The 20,699-nt window shown below is 53.0% G+C and overlaps 1 protein-coding gene across 6 annotated transcripts in view; it reads left to right on the top strand.

Annotated features, from left to right (window-relative positions):
* Positions 1–20,699, top strand: part of SCN5A (sodium voltage-gated channel alpha subunit 5) — a 93,968-nt gene that overhangs the window by 49,863 nt on the left and 23,406 nt on the right. For 2 of the 6 annotated variants that reach the window (XM_087870103.1, XM_087870104.1), the window contains exons 14-20: positions 459–697; positions 7,266–7,439; positions 8,736–9,092; positions 12,815–13,255; positions 14,616–14,768; positions 17,567–17,687; positions 18,590–18,744. In XM_087870103.1, coding sequence (XP_087726229.1) covers positions 459–697; positions 7,266–7,439; positions 8,736–9,092; positions 12,815–13,255; positions 14,616–14,768; positions 17,567–17,687; positions 18,590–18,744 — 1,640 coding nt within the window. Of the gene's footprint in view, positions 1–458; positions 698–7,265; positions 7,440–8,735; positions 9,093–12,814; positions 13,256–14,612; positions 14,769–17,566; positions 17,688–18,589; positions 18,745–20,699 lie in introns of all 6 variants that reach the window. The other 4 variants (XM_045798219.2, XM_087870102.1, XM_087870105.1 and 1 more) reach the window with 2 other exon arrangements.

Raw genomic sequence — 20,699 nt, 5'->3', positions numbered from 1 at the left:
GTCTTTTCTGGCCTGTTCCAGGCACCTGCCATCTGTCCTAACATGTCCCAGATGCCACGTCTGTTCTTCTTGTTTTGGGTGTCCTTAGATCCGAATTTGCCTGTCTCAGATGTTGTCTTGTCCTTTTCAGCTTGTCCTCTCTTGGGTGTCCCCATGTCTGTGTGAGATTGTTGTCTCAGGAGAACCCATATCTGTCATAATCTGTCTTGTCCCAGTTGTCCCCACATCCATCCTGACCTCCTTTCCCTGTGGCCCTCTCCTATCCTATTTCCAGAGTAAGGGGCTGGGACATAAGCCACACCGTCCCTTAGTTTTCCTTGTCCCTCTCACTGTGCCCCTGTCATGTAGCAGCCCTGCCATCTCCCCCAGCTAAGTCATACGTCTTTTGTGGAATACCAAATTATATGTGAGTCAGTCCACAAAAAACAAACCAGCTTACTGGCTACCCCCTCCCCCAGAACTGGAAGAGTCTCACCGCAAATGTCCACCATGCTGGATCCGCTTTGCCCAGCGCTACCTCATCTGGGAGTGCTGCCCGCTGTGGATGTCCATCAAGCAGAAAGTGAAGTTTATGGTCATGGACCCATTCGCTGACCTCACCATCACCATGTGCATCGTGCTTAACACGCTCTTCATGGCACTGGAGCACTACAACATGACAACTGAATTTGAGGAGATGCTGCAGGTTGGAAACCTGGTAAGGGCTGCCAGCAGCCGACACTCAAATGGGCATCCTGGTGTGAAGGGCTTTTGGCCAACTGGCACAGCCTTCACGGATAGTGAGGGGGGATTCAGAGCACAAAAGGATCTTCCAACGGTGGAAGTCACCACGGAAAACGTCTTGGAACAAGAAGTGTCAGGATCAGGTTGGAAGGAGCTGAGAGATATAGCCGGGAGTGAGAAGTTGGGGATAAAGAAGCCCAGATGCTAGAAAACAAAAGTGAGTTGAGAGTGAACTTCAAATGTGCAGGGACGTGAGACAGGGCAAATGGAAGAGGAGAGTGTATGCAATAAGAGGCTGTTCTCTCAGGGGAAGGATGGATGGACAGAGAATGGATGGATGGACGGATGGATGGACGGATGGATGGATGGGTGGATAGTTGGGTGTAGTTGAGTCAATCAGACAGAGCCTTATTTGAATTCTGACTCAGCTCTTACTAACTATGTGACCTCAAGCAAATTACTTAGTCTCAGTCATTGGCACAATAAGTATTTGTTTAATTTAATAAATGTAAAATTAGTATGACAATATCAAGCTCATAGGAAGCTAATGAGAATTGAATAAGATAATGTGTATAATGTGCTTGGCTCAGAGTTTGATAAACTAGTAAGCACTCAAAATAAATGATAGCTGTGGTCTGTGGTTATTATCACTGTTGCTGTTATTAAAGAGACTGCCCCTGGAAGTCAGAATGTCTGGGTTCTGATTCTGATTTTTTTTTCCCTTGAGATCAAATCAGGTCCCACCTCTTTACTCTAAAGATGGGAAACTGAGGCTCAAGAGGTGACATAATGGTGGCAGAGCTGGGCATGCGACTACTATCTCCAAACTCTGAGAGACAGGGCCCTACTGGCTCTGCTCAGCTAAACACAGACAGCCATTCTCCAGGGGATCCCAGGTCAAGGCTGGCAGAGAGCCCAGTGGCCTCTGAAAGGAGCTTCCGGGATCATCACTGAGGTTGGGTAGAAGCGAAGGCCATTAAGTCCAAGCTTTCTCTTACTGCAAGCCAGCCTTATCTCAGTCCCAACGGCACAGGTGGCCCCCCAGACAGGCAGGTCTCCTACCCTGTGGAGTGTGAGGATTTTCTTCTGTATTACTTCCCGTATCTAGAACTCTAGATAGTTATCACAGGGTCTATTCAGTTTTTTTCAAAACGTGAGTCCATTTTGCTATAATTCTGCTTTATTTCCTTCTATATGCAAACAGAAGGGAAAGCTCTATTATAGTCTGTAGGTGTCTTATGGCACAATTGTGCCTGCTTGTGTTGGGTGGTCTTCAGATGGTGGTTATGTAGGGTTGCAGCTGAATGTGGTTTTGTTGGAATGTGACCATTGGGTTGCACTGAGCCGCAAATTGAAGTGATAAAGAGCACTGGTGGCTTCCCTGGATCATTGAGTTGTGATTGAAGTTGTGTTGAACTTGGGGTTCTGTTGTTAGTAAGAGGTCATGTCATTGGAGTATGGCTCTATTTTGTTTCATTTGGATAGCTTTATTGCTACTATGTAAGGTTTTGATTGTCTTGAAGTTAATATATTCTCAATGGTTTAAATGTTACATGTAAAGAAACAAAACCACAATAAGCATGGGAAAATAATCTCAGTATGGGAAAACCTTTCTAAGCATGTCATTAAAGACCAGTTCCATAAAAGAGAAGATCAATAGATTTGACTTTTAGCCCATCATCTAAAGAGCAAATGCAACTTCTGTTCCTAACATTGTGGACCAAAAAACCTGAGAGGTCCCCTAGTAGGAAACAACTAAAAATACAGCAAATATTCTTTGAAATGCATATCAAAGCTCATGAGAAAGTAGCAAAAATCCCTTAGTGCCAGAAACAAAGAGTGACTTAAAAACCATAGCAGTAAACACGTGAAATGGTTCTGTAGTTGCTCTGGTGGGGGTTGGGAGCAGGTGATATTGCTGATTTGGGTAATCTGGGGACTTGGATTTTAGTGAACATGTAGAGACAAGACAGGTCTTTAGACAGTGTGAGTAGGGGTCAGAACTGAGTAGCCCCAAGAGAATATAACCCTACTTTCAGTAGAATGGTGAACCAGAAAAAACTGGCAATGAAACTGGGCAATAATAAAGAAAGGAAGCTTGTCAGTCTCAGCTAGGGCTGAAGAGGAGGAAAAAAGTAACCTCTGGAAGCTTATGACTATGAATTTGGCCTTATATAAAGTTATATATATGGAGTTCAAAGTTGTAGCTGAGCGTTTCTGGAAAGTATGCCTAAAAATTTAACAGATAAAGTGATCCTATGATATTTTTGGGGCCCCTGCAAGAAGCAAGCACAAAACTTTTCTGGAAGGATACACTCTTAACCCAGGCCAACTGTATTCTCCAAATTACAAAACACACAAGAAAATAGTCCACTATGAGGAAGAGTCAGCAGACAGACACAGACACAAACAGACACACACACACACACACACACACACACACACACACACAGATTCTTATCCTTTTCAGAATGTCACATAATATAACAGATGATAAAATAAGAAGGTTCATAATAACTAAAGACATAAAAGAAGGAATTAAACATTAAAGAGATAAGACAGCTTTGGAAAAGAACCAAATCAAATTTCTGGAAATGGAAAATGTAGCCACTAGGATTAAAATCTCAATGTATAAATCGAATAGCACATTCATATAGCTTAGGGAGAGAATTAAATTAATATAATTTTAGATCTAAGGAAGTTGCCCAGAATGTAGAGAGATGAAGAGACAGAAAATATGAAATCAAAGTTCAGAGACCTTGGGTCAGAATGAGAAGGTCAAGCACACAACTGATAGGAGTTCCAAAGGAAAAGATAGGAGAATGGGGGCAAAAGAATGTTCAAGAAAAGAATAGGTGAGAGTTGATCAAAGAAATGAACCCTTAGATTCAGGAATTACATTTCATCCTGCACAAGATAAATCAAATATCTAGACATGATGAACGTCAAAAGCAAAGACATGATCATACAGCAACCAAAACGAGAAAGATTGCCTACTAAGGAACAACAGTTAGATAGATGGCAAACTCCACGATAGCTTCAACAAAATCTGGAAGACAGTGGAATGCTCATTCCAAAGTTCTGGGAGTAAACAGTGGACACCCTAGAATTCTATGTCCATTGTCCTGACATTTACAAAAGATACTAAATACTGGGAATCTACCACACACAAATCGTCTCTGAAACAGTAACAAAAATTTGTACTTCAGAAAGAAGTAAAATGATTGCAGAATCAGGATTTGAGAAGAACCGGAAAGGAATCGTAAGAACGTGGGTAAAGCTAAGCAAGCATTGACTGTAAACACAATAATACTGAGAATGGCTGATTGGAGGGTATAAAAAGTAGGAACTAAAACATCCCCCCACTTCCTGGGAAGCCACCATCAGCACTGCTCAGTGGCCCTCTGGCCCGGAGTCAGGGAAAGCGGGTCCCCACTCTCCCAGTCTCTGCCTGCCAGATCCCAGTGAGCCCATAAAACATGCAGAGTTGTTTGAAGGCAGCCCCTGCCTGGACCTGGCACTCGGCTCCCCTCATCAGTCACAATAAATGCTGCCCATGATAACAACAATGGCCCTCTGGTAGGGAGCATCTGCTTTGCAGCCATTAGCTCGAACTCTTAGTAACTTCCTATGGAGCCATCCTTATCTCCATTTTACATAGGAGGACACTTGAGGCTCTGGGAGATGAGGAAACTGGCCCAAGATCACAGAGTGACAGACCCAGCTTTGGAACCTGAGTCTGGCTGCCATTCTCTACATGTCTGAAACCATCCAGCTTCGATTACATGAACTTAGAAAGCCTGGGCTAATCCTTTGGAAGGAGGAGTCTGGCACCAGATTGATGCACTTGTAAAGCAGTGTTTCACAAGCTTAGCTGCATATTAGGATCACCTAGGAAGCTCGAAACAACAACGACGACAACAAGGACAACAGCAACAACAACAATTCCTGGGCTGCACTCCAGTCCAATTTAACTAGAATCTCTGGAAGTGGGACCCAAGCATCTGAATTTTTAAAGCTCCCTAGGTGATTCCAAAGTGCACCACATTTGAGAACGAGTGCTCAGAAATAGCACTTCTCAAACTGCTAATCAGCTGGGAATCTAGTCAAAATGCAGGTTCTGCTCAAGCAGGTCAGGGGTCTCCAAGATTCTGCATCTCTAAAGAGCTTCCAGGTGATGCTGTTGCTTCTTCCCCAAGAGGCATTCCCCAAGAGCTTCTGCCGTCTTCTTCTGACTCCCATTGCCAACTAACATCTGCTCTCTCACTGCCAAAAGAGACTTGCGCTTGGGCAAATTGAGGCGGGATCTCTCCTGACCTCCCTTCCCAGAAATGAGTGTTAGCACTCATGGGTCTGGTGAACAGGTCTTCAGAACACACCCACCCTGGCACACTTGGACAGGTGATGGGGGAGACTGGAGGGCCAGCAGGGGTGAGAGAAAGGGGCTTTCCAGGCCCAGCCCTTAGGGGTTCTCAGGGAGACCCAGTGCAGGGAGTGCGGCTGGCCGGACACTGGACACTGCAGGAGCTGAAGATCGAAGGCCCAACTATTTGTATGTTTATTCAACAAATATTGGTGGATTGCCTACTGGTTGGGCACTATTCCTGTACCAGTAAGACAGAAAAGGTCCCTCCTGTGGAGCTTACAGTCTAGCCAAATCCGTAGCTGCATATACAGTCTGTCACATGGTGGTTAAGTGAAGGAAAGAAAAATAAAGCAGAGAAGAGGGAGGAGGAGTTTGGTGGGTGGGGGTCATGATTTTAAGCATCAGGAAGCCTCATCCGTTAGGTGGCTTTTAAGCCCAAACCTGAAGGGAGTGAGCCCTGTGGGTAGGGGAGGGGAGATGGCCTAGGGAAAGGGAGCAGCAGGTACAAAGGCCCTGAGGAAGGAAGAGCAGGAGACAAACAGGCTGGAAGAGCAGTAGGGGATGGAGTCAGAGGGGATGGGAAAGTTATGTGTACAGGCTTGGGTGCTGAGGAGAGGGGCAGGGGGATCCCAGGATGCCTCTCCACACAGGAGGGGAGCCCAGGCATTGGCGCTGAGGCTGAGAGATGTCGGGGACCCTCTCTTCCCTAAGACCCCAGCTAGTGGGAGAACAGTTCTCTCTGGGCACAAGCCCTGAAGGGAGCCCTGAAGTCATGAGGGCTGGCTGGATGTGGTTCCCTGTGTGGCAGGGCAGAGGCAACCCCCCGCCCCACCCCCCACCATCCTGGTGCCCCGCCCCCTGGGCCAGTAGCAATCCCTGCCCCCCAGCCCACCGCCACAGGACTTTATCTGAGCAGAGGGGCAAAGGGCTGGTGCAGGGACCCCTCCTTCCCTCCTTTCAGCACAGATCCCCCACAGGGGGTGCCGAGGCCTGGGTGATGCCCCCTGTTTGCCGACCCCAGCAAGCTCCTTGGCCTCTCTGTCTCTGACCTCTCCTCCCTCGTAGCCCTGGTACTGTCCCCAGGGATGGTCTGGCCCTCTGACCTCAGCCCTCACCCACAGAAGACACCAGTGACTCCTCACCACCCTCACAATAACCCCCTCAGCTCCAAGAAGGCCTCGTATGCAGGCCCACCTTCCTGCCGGCCACGCCCTCCCAGGACATCCCCTCCTCCAGGAACTGTGCGCCCCTCGAGGCTTTTAGCACACTGCGGAGCCGTTGGAAATGGTCACAGCTACGTGGCCCACCACACGATGGGCTCCTTGACCACGGCATTCTGCTGGCCCAGGCTGGGGGGCTCCAGGCTGTGTCAACAAATGGTGGGAAACCCAGCCTCTGCCTACCTCAGGAATGCTTCCAGGAGGCAGAGCGGGGTAGCTCTAAATCTTGAAGGAAGACAGAGTTCATTTCCTGGTTCTCAAACGCACTAGCTACATGACCCCAGGCAAATTACTTAACCTCTCAGTGCCTCAGTTTCTTTCTCTGTAAAATGGGGACGATGATGCTTTCCTCATTGGGTTGCTGGACGGATTAAAAGGAACAACATATGCAGGGCATTCAAGCCCAGGACTGGCACGTGGTCATGCCCTCTAGAAGTTGGGTGGCTGTTATTACAGAGGCAGGAGTTTCAGCGTGTGGACAAGATGGAGCAGGAACAGCATGCACAGATGCCCTGAGGCACGAGAACCATGAGTGTTTGCAGAAATGCATGTTCTTGGCACATGTGGAGGGAGAGTGCTTCCTGTGGGGACATGGGCTGGAAGGTGTCAGGCTGGGTTGTGTCACCCCCACCTCCACCCCCCTCCCCGCCCCCAGGTGCTTCCTAGAGCTATAAGTCTCTGCGGAGCCTGAGATAGTTCTGGCTGTTTCTGAGGGCCAGGCTGGCAGGTCATGGGTGCTAAGCCAAAGAAGGCGCTGGGGCATCAGGCCGTGCGAATCCCCAAGGGCCTGGGCCGTGGCTGAGCAAGCACCCACTGAGAGCCAGGGTGCAGTCAGAGCTGGCAGCCCAGGAGGGGGACCATGCGGGAGCAAGAGTCAGAAAGCAGGCCACCCCTTCCGGCCCGAAGCCCTTTCCAGCCCAAACACTGGGAACCCCGGTCTCTCTGTTCCTCCCCAGGTCTTCACGGGGATCTTCACTGCAGAGATGACCTTCAAGATCATCGCTCTGGACCCCTACTACTACTTCCAGCAAGGCTGGAACATCTTCGACAGCATCATTGTCATCCTGAGCCTCATGGAGCTGGGCCTGTCCCGCATGGGCAACCTATCAGTGCTGCGCTCCTTCCGCCTGGTACCTGGCTGGGCCCGCTGCAGGGAGACGGGGTGGGGGCCTGGGGCACTGAGGCAGCCCCCTCTGAGGTCACCACTCAGTCACCTCTACTCTGATCCATCATGCCTTTGCCCAACAGCTATTTTCTGGGTACCCCAGTGCTGGTGATGTGGGGGGTACAGAGGGGGGCAAGATGGGAGACATCCCTCTGGGGAAGCTATTAGGATGGCCATCCTGATGACTTGCAAAGCTCTTTATGTCTCACCATGCCCCCTTTAGCCCTCATAGTATCACAGGAGAGGAGCTAGTATTACCACATACCCATTTCACAGATGAGAAGACTAAGACCCAAGTAAAATGAATTTCCCAAAAGCCACATGGCAAATAACAGGTGGAGCCAGGCCTGCTGACAGCTCTCCTGGGGTTCTGCCTGCTGGTTTCAGAGTCAGCATTTTGGAAACTCTAACGTACACACAAATCATCTGGGGATCTTGTTAAACCATAGTGCCTAATTTAGTAGGTCTCGGGTGAGGCCGAAGCTGCTGGTCTGTGGACCACTCTTTGAGTGCAGAATGTCTGAGCGGTCCACACATGGAGCTGGAAGTAGATCAAGGAAGGCTTCCTGAAGGAAGTCTGGGCAATGTTGGTGGGTTCACTGGGGGCTTGAAAGGGACGGTGGTAGGGGCAGTAGAGAAAGTCCAAGCTATAGGTTCTAATCCTGACTCCACTGCCATGAGCTCATGGACTCAGATAAGTTACTCCACCTTTAAGAGTTGGCTTCTTCATCTGTCAAAGTAGGTAATAATAGTGCCGGCCTCGTGTGGTTATTTGGAGCTCTGAATGAGGTGAGCCATCCTGAGCACAGGCCTGGCACAGCAGGTATTCAACAAAAGCTAAGCATCTGCCCCCCCCCCTTCTCCATGATAACTGAGAGGAGAGAAGGTTGGAGGCAATTAGGCAAATCAGAGATGGTTTGACCTGATGGAGATGAGCCTGCAAGAGGAAGGACATTTCATGGTGGAGAAATCCCCAGAAAAACTGGGAAGTTCCTGGAAGTGAGCCTGAGGCAGGGAGGAAGCTGGTGTGGGGATGAAGAGCAAGGCGGAGTTGGGGAGATGAAACTGGAGATGCTGGCCTGACTCCCAGAGCCAAGCCCAGTGATGCTCCCCTCAGGCTGTAGAGAGAAAGAGCAGTGTGTGCTCTTGGAGAAACAGGTGTCCATGGGCCTCCTAGGTTTTCAGGTGGGAGCTAGTGGGGGTGAGGGTCTCCATGGGTGGTAGGAACTAGAGGCCCTCACAAGGACACCTCCTTCCCCAGCTGCGGGTCTTCAAGCTGGCCAAATCGTGGCCCACCCTGAACACCCTCATCAAGATCATCGGAAACTCAGTGGGGGCACTGGGGAACCTGACGCTGGTGCTGGCCATCATTGTGTTCATCTTCGCCGTGGTGGGCATGCAGCTCTTCGGCAAGAACTACTCAGAGCAGAGGTACCGCATCAGTGACTCAGGCCTGCTGCCCCGCTGGCACATGATGGACTTCTTCCATGCCTTCCTCATCATCTTCCGCATCCTCTGTGGGGAGTGGATCGAGACCATGTGGGACTGCATGGAGGTGTCTGGGCAATCACTGTGCCTGCTTGTCTTCTTGCTTGTTATGGTCATTGGCAACCTTGTGGTAAGTTGGCCAGTGGCTCCACATACACAACACACACACACATTCACCCATCCAGTCATCCCTCTATCCATTCACTTAACTTCTTTCCATCCATTCCACCATTCACTCAGCCATCTATCAAACTACCCATCTATCCATCAATCTCTCATCACGCATCCATTTACCCATCCATCCACCAATTCATTACTGATCCTTCCATCTATCTACTCATCCATTCATTCGTCCACCCACCTATGCACCCATTTACTCATCCATCTGCGCACTTACCACCATTCCATCTCTTCACTTACCCACTTACTCTTCCATCTCTCTAATCATCCATACATCTCCCTATCCAGCCACTGATCTGCTTATCAGTCACCCACCCACCAACTCACCCATCCATCTGTCCACCTCTCCATCAATCTGTCTACTCAGTTACCAGTCCTCCTGTCTATTCACTCACTCGCTAACCCAGTCATCCATCCATCAACCCCCACTTACTCATTTTCATACCCATCCACCCATTCATTCACCTGTCCATTTACCTGTCCATCAACCACCCAATCGCCAACCCCTCTTCATTCATAAGCACACACACACACACTCTACCTATTCATCCATCCATCACCCATCCATCTTTCCACCCATCCATCTATCCACTCATCCATCACCCATATTTTTACTCTTATCTATCTCTCCACTCACTAATCCATCCCCACATCCATCTGTCAACCCACAATCCATTCACTCATTCACCAGGCCTCTCCATCTACCCATTTATCTATCCAGCTTTCTACTTACTCACTCACTGACCCATCCATCCATTCCCATCACTCCTCATTTGCTCGTTCATTCAATCACCCACCTAGGTACTGTTTATTCATTATATACTCATTTTATATCCATTAACTTATTTATTTACTCATCTACCAACTACTTTATTAGTCATTTACTGTCAATGATTTATCACATGGTTTTTCAATTCAGCTTGACAAACATTTACTGTGCCCCTATTGCATGCAAAATATTGTGGCAGGTGCTGCTGGGCATACAGAGGTGGAAGTGACCCTGACATTGCTCACCAGCTGGAGAGTGGGGAGGTGGAAAGTTCAAACAGGACTTAAATAACTCTCAAGCTGGTCAGAATGATCAGAGGCCTTAAGGAGGAGCCCTTGGGTGTTGATCCCCTCCAGCAGGGGAAATCAAGGAAGGCTTCCTAGAGGAGGGTTTGGAGCAGACCTGATTAGTGCTGCTAGAGTGGGAAGGGACAAAGGGAGCAAAGCACAGGTGCAGCAGGTGGTGGTCCAGGTAAGGCAGGGCCCATGGGAGCTTGTATGTCACCCTGGATAGCTATGGTGAGAGTCCCTGCTACCCTGTCATGAGGGACCCAGCCCTTGCTCCCATGGCCACCTGCGTGTCCTAGAACAGGTGCATCTTGCCTCATATCTTTACAATGTGGGGAATTCTGCAGTTGAAAGAGATCAAAAATCCCAGTGCCAGAGAAGGAGCTTTGGGAAGAGGCCAGGTGGAAGCAAGTGAGTGGTTCCAGAAGAAGTCAGTGTCCCCTGTGGACAGGGAGCTACCTGCCTGGGCACACAAGTGGTCCGCACATGCTCAGACAGCACACCTGCATGATCTGCCTCTAAGCTGGTGTGTAGCATAGACTTGCATCAGCTCATAGAGGGCCTGTGGGTCGCTCAAGTACTGTGGGCTGCAGGTTCCAGGCAGAGCCTTCCCCAAACCTCCCTGCTTCTCCTCCAATGTGCCCTAACCATACAAGGGTAGGCCCAGGCCAAGTTGGGGTCAGGCTCCCTCCAGCCCCACTGGTGGGGCCCGGAGAGGTGGCAGGGCATCGGTGCACAGTGCCAATTGAACCCAGCTCTTGGGCTGCACCTCCCTCCATTCCTCCAGCTGGCCGCCTCTCAGGATGGAGCCTCATTCAGCCCTGGCCCAGCTCCAGGGGCCACCAGACTATGTATTCCCAGGAGGATGTGAGTACGCCAGGCTCTCAGCCCAGGGCCAGGCCCACTGCCCTCATGTGCACAGCCCTGCGATTTTCTAGCGGATCTGCCTGGGGATGAGAAGATTAGAGGCTGCTGGAGGAGGGAAGCTAACGCAGCCCACGCAGCCCCCTCCCTGGTCGCCTCAGGAATTGGGCCGCTGCCGTGCGTGGGTGGGAGCAAGATTGCCATTGAAATGGGAAGTCATGATCAGGCATGGGCTGGGGAGCAGCAGCGTGATTGACGGGGGAAGCACTGGAAGAAGCCAAACCTCCGAAGCAGGCAACAAGGGGGGGTGCTGGCGTTCTTGTGGGGGTAGACAGGGCTGCCCAGGCACCCCCCCCCGCCCTACTCCCCAGCCTGGGTCCCAAATACCTGGAGGTGAGGCCTGGGTGAGGGCAGAGGATCCAGGGTGGGCAACTGGGAGCAGAGGCAGGCCAGGCACAGGCCAGTATGGCAGAGGCCAGGGGCCGGATCGGAGGTCAGTGTAGACAGCAGCCCTGAATCACACCTTGTGCCCCACCCCCTGGGGATGACATTAAAAAGGCTGCCGGGTGTCAAAAGTGACCATCTCCCCACATGGAATGTCAGATGCTGCTTCTTCACCTTACCATTCTGTCCTCCTGAATGTGTATTGCTTTTTAAACCAAAGGCATGTTTCTGACTCCTGGCGCTCCAGCCTTACCACTGCTTTCTCAGAATTCTTGTCCCTAGCTCTCTGACAGGCATGAGGCCCGTCTTAGGGGCTTGTGAGAAGCCAGAGAGGAGCCCAGAGTGGGTCTCCAGGGAGAACCGCACACCCACCTTCACACACATCTCTGCCGTCGGGGTCCGCATTCGAGGGAGCTCCCTTCTGGGGCTGGCTGGCAGGAGGGGGCACCAGGCCCAAGGTGGGGAAGCAGTGTCTCGGGCCTGTCAGCCTGGTGATGCTCCGGAGCCGGTCTGACCCATGTGTGGGAACAAGCCCACCGTCATTTTCATTCACCCTCCACGAGGCTGGGCAGTGGACCCAAGGCCACGCTCTGGTCACTCAGCCAGAGGTCTCTTTCCTAACAAAAGCTAAAGCTTTCCACTTGCAGGATGGTTTAACAACGAGCAGTAGTCCAGAACCATGCAGAAAGAGATGGATTTTGCACACCTCCCTTAAGGACTCTGAAGTCCCTAGCCCCTGCTAAATAACTTAAGTGAAATACTGTCCTTCCAGCACCCTGCAACGTCACCCCTCCCCCAACTCCATGCCCTGTTCCCTCCACCCCAGCTGCAGTTGTCTGGTCCATTACCCAGCGCCCATCCAAGCACCCCTCACTGCCTAGACAGCCACCTCTCTGTGCCTTGACCCTGTGGTTAGTCCCAGATGCCCGAGGACTGCCTGTGCTGCTCTTTTCCTGCCCTTGCCCCTTCTCTGCTCCATCCCCCACGTCCATCACCTGGAAAGCAGAGTCAGACACAGGTGGAGGTGCCCCACAGCAGGATTCCTAGATTTTCAAGTGCTCAGATTCAACCCAGACTGTATCTGAGCCCTTGAGAAGAGGGACAAAAATTATCTTTCATTTTATAGCCAAATTCACTATATTCGAGAGAACTGGGAGATTAGGATGAGGGCCCAGGGTTTGAGTCCAGAACTATTGGCCATCAGCAATCCTTAAAGTCACCGGGCCTCAGTTTCCCCAAAATGGACCCAAGGCTAGCTGCCCCTAGTATGGTGCCTGCCTTGAGGGGCCTGATCCATTGCCTCCACAGGTCCTGAACCTCTTCCTGGCTCTGCTGCTCAGCTCCTTCAGTGCAGACAACCTCACAGCCCCCGACGACGATGGGGAGATGAACAACCTCCAGCTGGCCCTGGCACGCATCCAACGCGGCCTGCGCTTCCTCAAGCGGACCACCTGGGACTTCTGCTGTGGGCTTCTGCAGCGGCGGCCCCAGAAGCCGGCAGCCCTCGCCACCCATGGCCAGCTGCCCAGCTGCATTGCCACCTCCAGCTCCCCACCGCCTCCAGAGTCAGAGAAGGCACCTCCGGCCCGCAAGGAGACACGGTTTGAGGAAGACAAACGGCCAGGCCAGGGCACCCCCGGGGATACAGAACCTGTGTGTGTGCCCATTGCAGTGGCTGAGTCAGACACGGATGACCAAGAGGAGGATGAGGAGAACAGCCTGGGCACAGAGGAAGAGTCCAGTAAGCAGGTGAGCGCTCCCACCCGCCACGTGTCGGCAGCACCTACTTGTACAGGGCTCGGGGCTGTGCTCGCCAGGGCTCCCAGCCTCGCTCAGAGCAGCTGCCCCTGCCAGACTGCCCCAGCAGCAGTAGGGTGGATGTAGATGACAGGCCACCCCCAAGAGGCAGCCTCATAGAGGGGTGCTGAGGCCAGCTGTCAGCCCTCTTTTCCCAACCCAGCCCAGAAGAGACCTTGGAATGGGCTATGGTCCATCATTCTTCTGATGCTAGCCATGAACAGCTAATTGTACAGACAGGGGAACTGAGGCATGGCAGGAGAGAGCCTTGCTAGGAGTGCCTCACATGCCTATGACAGAGCCAGCACTCCCATCTCCCCCCTCCCCCCGCCCCGACCATTGTCCCCCTCCAGGACTAGTAAGGTGGAATGTCTTGGTGAGGGAGGAGTGTAGTTTCCTGACCTCCTGACTGCCCTTTCCCCTCCTCCCTAGCCCAGGGCTCACTCTGAGATTTAAAAATAAGCATCCCTAAGATGGCAAGTGTCAGAGACAGCACTATCTTATCTCCCAACCTGTTATTTTTAACACTTAGTACCAGAGTCTGGACAAAAGAGACAGTGCCCCCCACCCCCTCCGCCTTCCTGTGGCCTGAGCCAGGCACAATGGCTTCTCCTTAAGTCTTTAGGTCAAACAGTAAGTGGTTCTCTGTCTGGTTGGGCTCCTCCTGGCTACTTGCTTTGGGCCTGGACTGGGGAGGTCTGCTGTGAGGAGCCACTGCTCCCCATGTGGGGATTGAAGCTGAGGATCCAGGCTGGCTTCCACATCTTTCTGCCTCCCTGTAGTCCCTGAGGCCGGCTTCCACCCCTTCGGTCAGGCTGTAGGACAGGGACAGAATAAGTCGGGGGAGGGCAGCGTTGGCGTTGCCAGAACCACGGCTCCCAGTTATCTCCAGGATGCTTCTTTTCCTTCTCCTCTCCTTCTCTTGAACCTGTTGACTCTGGCTCCCTGGAGCTGGTGTGTGGGGGGGGGGGGGGCGGACATACATGCGGGGTGCCGTAGGAACTCATGGGGGAAGTCCATAAGTCCTTCCTAAGTGGAATTGCCAGCATTTGGATTTGGAACGGGGTGTTGCAGCCCAGCCGCTCGCTTCCAGGGAGTGGGAGGAGGGGGAGATTTAAGCTAGGCTGACCAGGAGCCCTTTGCCTGGATCTATCAGGGGGCTCCCAGCGGCCCACTCCAGGCCCTCGAGGGAGAGATCTTCGGTGACATGAGGCCCCATGAAGAGGGCAGGAGGCAGTGCTCCAGTTGCATAGGTGGGGCCCTGGAAACACTCCGGCTGAGGAGCTTACGGGCTGGGGGGTCTCTTCAGCAGGAATCCCAGCCTGTTTCCGGCAGCCCAGAGGCCCTCCCAGAGCCCAGGGCCTGGAGCCACGTGTCAGAGACTGCCTCCTCCGAGGCCAGTGTGGCTCAGGCAGACTGGCGGCAGCGGCGGAAAGTGGAGCCCCCGGCCCCAGGGTGCAGTGAGGTAACACACACCTTTGTCCCCAAAGCCAGTGGGGCGCTGCCACTTGGACTGAAGCCAGGCCATGAGAGGTCCTGGCACACGCCTGCATTTGCTGGTGGCAGCCATAGCCACGGTCACAGGCAGTGTGGGAGACTCATTAGCAGAGGGGAGCATGGGCGGCCCTGTCCTGACAGGGGAGGGGTGTCATGGGGCCCAGAGCTTCTGGGAAATTCTGGAAGCAGCCAGCGCAGGCCCCTGATGCAGGACTAACCCTACCCCTCTGTGTGTTCACTCCTCACTCAGTTCCCGTGCTTTGGTCCTCTTTGGCAAATGTTTGTCCTGTGAATTACCCCATCCTGGGGGACTTTGGGGGGGGCCTGAGAACAAGTTCTTGATGCGTTGGCCACCAGCTGCTTCTCTCCCGGACTAAGGCAGAGGCTGAAAACGGGAGGCCTACTGGAGAGTTTTGTTCTGGCCACAGAAGGGTTTTAATTTGAATTCACTACCAGCATTTAAAACCTGGTAGCTTTTATGTAAAAAACAAAACAAAACAAAAAAATCTGCATTTCTGAAATGCAGAAAAAAGTGGGTAAAAATGAAAAAAAAAATTGGAAGCAGAACCACCCCGCCGGAGACGAGTGATGACCGCCTCCTTGACACTGGCTGGAGCTCTCTGGGTTACCTCAGACCCCACTTGCCTAACTTCACTCCACTACCTGCAAGCATTCCACCCCCGACAGCATTTGAGTCCACAGCCCCTGAGCTAAAGGACTGCGGCGCTGCTGACTGCACCCCCCCACCCCGCACACCCACCTCCGCTCACGCCAGCATGGTGGAAGGTAGAGGGCAGGTGTTCGGAGACAGTGCCACCTGACCCTGGCCCTCGGTCCAGCAGTTGTGACTTGCTCCAACGGAACATTGTACCTTTTGCCTTGTCCCTTTTTCATGGGATGGGCTCATGGGAGGCTTTTCGATCATGGTCAGCTTTGGAGCACAGGCACCTGCTGGAATCTTCATCCTGACGGTGCAGGTCACACTTCTCCCCTGGAGGGTCTGACGCACAGAGGCATGTGGGAACAGGAAGATGCAGGAGGGGCACAAAGTCACGGAGAGGGGAGGCTCTCCTACTGGAATGATGACACTTCTTCCTCTCCTCCAATCAGTTCATGGTGGGACCCATCAAAGGGAGAGAGAGGTGGGCTGGGTTTTCCTGGAGAAGGACCCCTTATCTCGCTGGGATCCTGAGAACTCACCTCCCACCCAATGCCCCGGGTGCTTTATGCAACTCCAGTGTCTGAAAAGCCAAGTAGCATGGAGACCTCCTCTGGCTTGTGCCTTTCCCCGCTCAGCTGCCCAGTGAAGCTGGGGGCAGAAGGATGAAGCCCTCTCAAAGCCACGGGGACCCCAGAAGGGCCAAGGCTCCACCCTGTACCCAGAAGCCCTCTCGACTTTCCCACCAGTGTCCAGCCCTTCCCCATCACAAACACCAAAACTAAAGAGAACTTTGAGAAAGCAGTGGAGTGAGTCACGGAAGGAAGCGGAAAGAAGACAGCTTCAGGAGCAGAGGCAGGCCGGGACTCAAACCAGCTCATCTTCAAGTGGAGCCTGAGGCTGAGTGGCCTGGGCGGGCCCGCTCAGCAGGCAGCATAGACGGGATCTGAGGCCCCCGAAGGTTTCCCTTCCTTCTCAGAATCCCCTGGCCCTGCCATGCCTGTCTGTAGAGTGGGATCCTAGCAGTAGAGACTGAGCAAAGGATTTCCTGTGCAAAGGATTTCCTGAGGGAGTGCCCTCAGAGAAGCTGACAGGGGAGAGCGAGAAGCAGGAGAGGCCAACAAAGAAGCTTCGAAAGGCCGGGTCCTGGATTCAGGCCTCAGCCTGGTCCAGTGGGGAGCCCTGGAGCATGGGCTGTATGTGGATTGCCCCCCGCCCCCCGCCCAGGCGAGGGGCTGGCCTATGTCTTCCCACATCAGTGTAACACTGGGTGTCGGCCACCCCCGGCTTGGGGTGTAACCCCCAGACCATTACCAGGCCTGGCCGCCTCTGGCTACAGACAGGGTTCTGGAGAAGGGGCCAGCTCAGGAGCCAGCGTTCACAGTGCTGTGGGGCCGAACAGTGGGAACTGGGCGAGCACCGACAGTGACCACTACCACTACTGCACCCCCTGACGCCAGCACCCACACGTACCCCACACAGATACTCAACACCGCATGCACACGCCTCTCTGTAATCAGATTATGCAAGGGGTGGGGGGGTGGCATAACCCTGCATGGCCAGGCAGGGAAGTCTCTAGTACCTTGTTGCTTTGACTCCAAACCCTGCCCATCACACTAGCACTCATGAATTGGGTGAGAAGCGTCGGCTGGGTGGCTGGCCTCTGCTCTGCACATCTGACCTCACACCTGTATGTGCCTGTGGTCCTGGTTCTGACTCTGTTCTCGGTGTGGCATGCCTGTCTCCCCTGCGTATGCCAAGATGCCACCATGTGTCCTTGTCCAAGTGTGTGTCTGTGTTGCGCCCATGTCTGTCTGTTCCCAGCTGGACACATTCCCCATTCCCAATGCTTTCCCTTTCCTCCTGCCCCTGACACTAGACTCCAGCAGACCAGAGCCGCAGACTCAGGAGCCCCTGAGGTCCAGCCTCAGTTCAACCCGGGGCAGGTTCCCACCCACCCACCCTGGGCTTGGATTTCCAGGTCATGCAGTGGAAAGTTGTCTGGGCACCTCCCCTCAGGGAGCCCCTGGCTGCCCCAGACTCGGGGCTTGAGGCTGGAGGCTTCTACATGGTTCTCACCCAGCCCACCCCACTCGCCCTGCCCACAGACTCACGAGGACAGCTACTCGGAGGGGAGCACAGCAGACATGACCAACACTGCTGACCTCCTGGAGCAGATCCCTGACCTGGGTGAGGATGTCAAGGATCCAGAGGACTGCTTCACTGAAGGTACTGCCCCGAGCGGCCCTTTGTCCGAGCCTCCGCCCCACCCAGAGCGGCAGGAGAATGAGCAGCTACTTGGGGCCCAGGGCCGCATTGCACCCCACCCTGACCCCGATGCTTGTCCTCCCTCCCCAGGCCTCATGACCCTGGGGGCCCCTCCTTCTACCCAGGACCTGATGACACCCTGCCCATGGAGTGCTGGGCTGGGCAGTGGTGGGTCCACCTCACAGAAGACCCGGGACTCTGCGTTGGTAGGGCCGTAGCACAAGTGTATGTCCCTAGCAGCAGGGACCCCATCCTCTTCCTCCGTGCCCCTGGCACGGTGCCTGGCCTATCGTAGGCCTTCTGTAAATACTCACGGTGTGACATGTGCCCATGGTGGCCATCGGCATCTGTCGCTTTTATGAATTGGTGGTGGATATTCGGAAGGCAGCTGAGGATAAAATGAGAATTTGCCCTCCATGTGGCATTGCATTTGGGGCTATCAGTGAGGGCTTTGCCCTTCCCAAGGCTCAAAACTGCAAAGATGGAGAAGACCCAGGGACAGAGTACCCCAGATTTTCTGGAATATTCCCCCAGGGGGAGAGTTTCCTAGATGAGCAGAGGGGAAACTGGAGCCCAGCCCAGCCACAGCCTTCCCCCTGCTCAGATCTGCCAGGCCCTTTACTCGCTCATCGGATGCCTAGTCCATCCGGCCTTTCCATGGAGTTCCTGCTGAGCGTGGGCCTCTGAGGACAGCACCATGGTGCTCCCTGCTGACCCATCACACCTGCCCACTGTATCACCCTGTTCATTACTCCCAATCATAACCTCTTTCTCTCGGTCACCGCTTCCACCATCCAACCTTTTGCCATCAGATGTGGGCATTCGCAGGCCCCGGACTGGGCCTGACCCCTCCCCCCTCACAGGCTGTGTCCGGCGCTGTCCTTGCTGCACTGTGGACACCACGCAGGGCCCAGGGAAGGTCTGGTGGCGACTGCGCAAGACCTGCTACCGCATCGTGGAGCACAGCTGGTTTGAGACGTTCATCATCTTCATGATCCTGCTCAGCAGTGGAGCGCTGGTACCCTCCTGGGGATGCAGGGTTGGGCGGAGAGGGAGGGAGGAGGTGGGAGGGCAGGGAAGGGAAGTCTCCAGCTGAGAGCCAGGCCAGAAACTGGGGCAGAGCCTCTGCTGCAGATGTGCTTCCCCGGCCCCCAGAACGGGAGTCAGCTCACGAACTCACAGCACCACAGCGTGTACAGAAGTCAGAGCAAGAAGGGCTCACAGAGGTCATCTGTCCAGACCCCGGTGTCCCAGCAAAGGGGAATGATTTGCCCCATTGCACAGTGTAGACGCGGCATAGGTCACAGGTCACCAGCTCTGGTGGCACGCTCACCTGCAACCTCTCCGTTAGGCCACGTCAGTTAACAATGCTGCCTGCGATTCCGCTGGTAGCTCCACTTATTCCGGGTGTTCCCAGGCTAGAGGCTGTGCTATGTAGTTCACACATTGTCACATTCGACCCCAACAACAACCCTTTGTAGAAACATTATGTAACCTGCCTAAGGTCCCACCACTCAAAAGCAAGAGATGTGGCATTTGAACCCGGGCAGTCAGATTCCAGAGTCCTTTGTCTTGACCTTCCATTTGTTCAACAGGTGTCTTCTAAGCTCTCCTTGTATCTAGTCCTGTGAGCCATGGGGAGCAACAGGAGGAGGACACCCCAGCCCTGGCCTCAGTGGCTCAGCGTCTAGTTGGGGAAACCAGATTCAGTAGGTTTGAGATAGTCAGAAATCAGCTCAAGAGAGAACATTGAGTAAGAGTGGAGTAAGTGACTGGGAGGTCAGGGGAACTGGAGCAATCAGGAAGACTCCCTGGAGACAGCAGGTGAAGCTGGGCTGTGGAGGACAAGGAGGTTTGCTGAGACCAGGAGGAGCAGGGAGGCCCTCCAGGAATGTCCCATGTGGCTCCCAAGCACCGTCTTCTGATCTCTCGGAGTCCTTTTAGGAGGAGATGGGACAGCCCTGGAGAGGGTTCTAGAAGATGCTGGTGAACAGGGAGATAGGCGGTCAAGAAGGCAGAGGAGATAATTATTTTCCTGACCTGGGGGAGCAAGCCCTTGATATCTTTGGGGAGGTGAGAATGTCATGTTTGAGCAACTAGCAGGGAATGCTTTGAACTCCAGAGCAAATGAGAAGGGCACTTTGACCCAAGGCTATGTGCCTCCACTCCGTGCTGCCTCCTGGGGTCAGGCCATAGGGAGGCACTCTGGCTGTCACCCCTAAATCTCTGGGCCTCCCATCCCATTCCGTACTGCCCTCGCCTGTTCCAGAGTGGGCCTGGAGCCATGACTTACAGGCCGCATGCTGTTTTACCACTGGCAGCTAGAGCCAGATCTCTGTAGGCTTCAGAGAAGGATGATTTGACAATATGTTAACGAGTTTTGTTTTTAAACAGCCACAAACAAGGGCAGCCAGAGCCATGTAGTCTGGGCTGTGGAGGAAAAACTCCGCCTGGCATAAGTGAGGAGGAGTTTTGGCAAGCAAATGGTGACTCTAATCAGGGTAGACAGCCAAGCACGGCTTACAAAAAAAAACCACGTCGATGATATATTGAGAAAAAGAAGTCTGAGTGTGTTATTTAAAGTTATAAACTTGTTTAACAGAAAGCAAACTATAGATCCCTTCCAAATTGTTGAAGAGAATTTTCTTTTAAAGAAAACAGAACTCTAACAGCAGAAGATAGGAGGAAAAGGAAGGAACAAGGAAACATTAAACCAGGAAACAGAAAATAATGTGGCAGAAGCAAAAGCAAACATGTTTTAATAATAATGGTAACTGGATAAAATTCATCTTTTAAAAGGAAAGGACTCTGAATGGATTAAACAAAACAAAACAACAAAACAGGGGCGCCTGGGTAGCGCAGTCGTTAAAGTGTCTGCCTTCGGCTCAGGGCGTGATCCCGGCGTTCCGGGATCAAGTCCCACATCAGGCTGCTCCGCTGGGAGCCTGCTTCTTCCTCTCCCACTCCCCCTGC

The sequence above is a fragment of the Ursus americanus genome, chromosome 20 (genome assembly GCF_024610735.1).
Source record: "Ursus americanus isolate L20-20 chromosome 20, mUrsAme1.1.p, whole genome shotgun sequence".
NCBI classification, from domain to species: domain Eukaryota; kingdom Metazoa; phylum Chordata; class Mammalia; order Carnivora; family Ursidae; genus Ursus; species Ursus americanus.
This window is presented reverse-complemented; position numbering and strand designations above follow the sequence as displayed.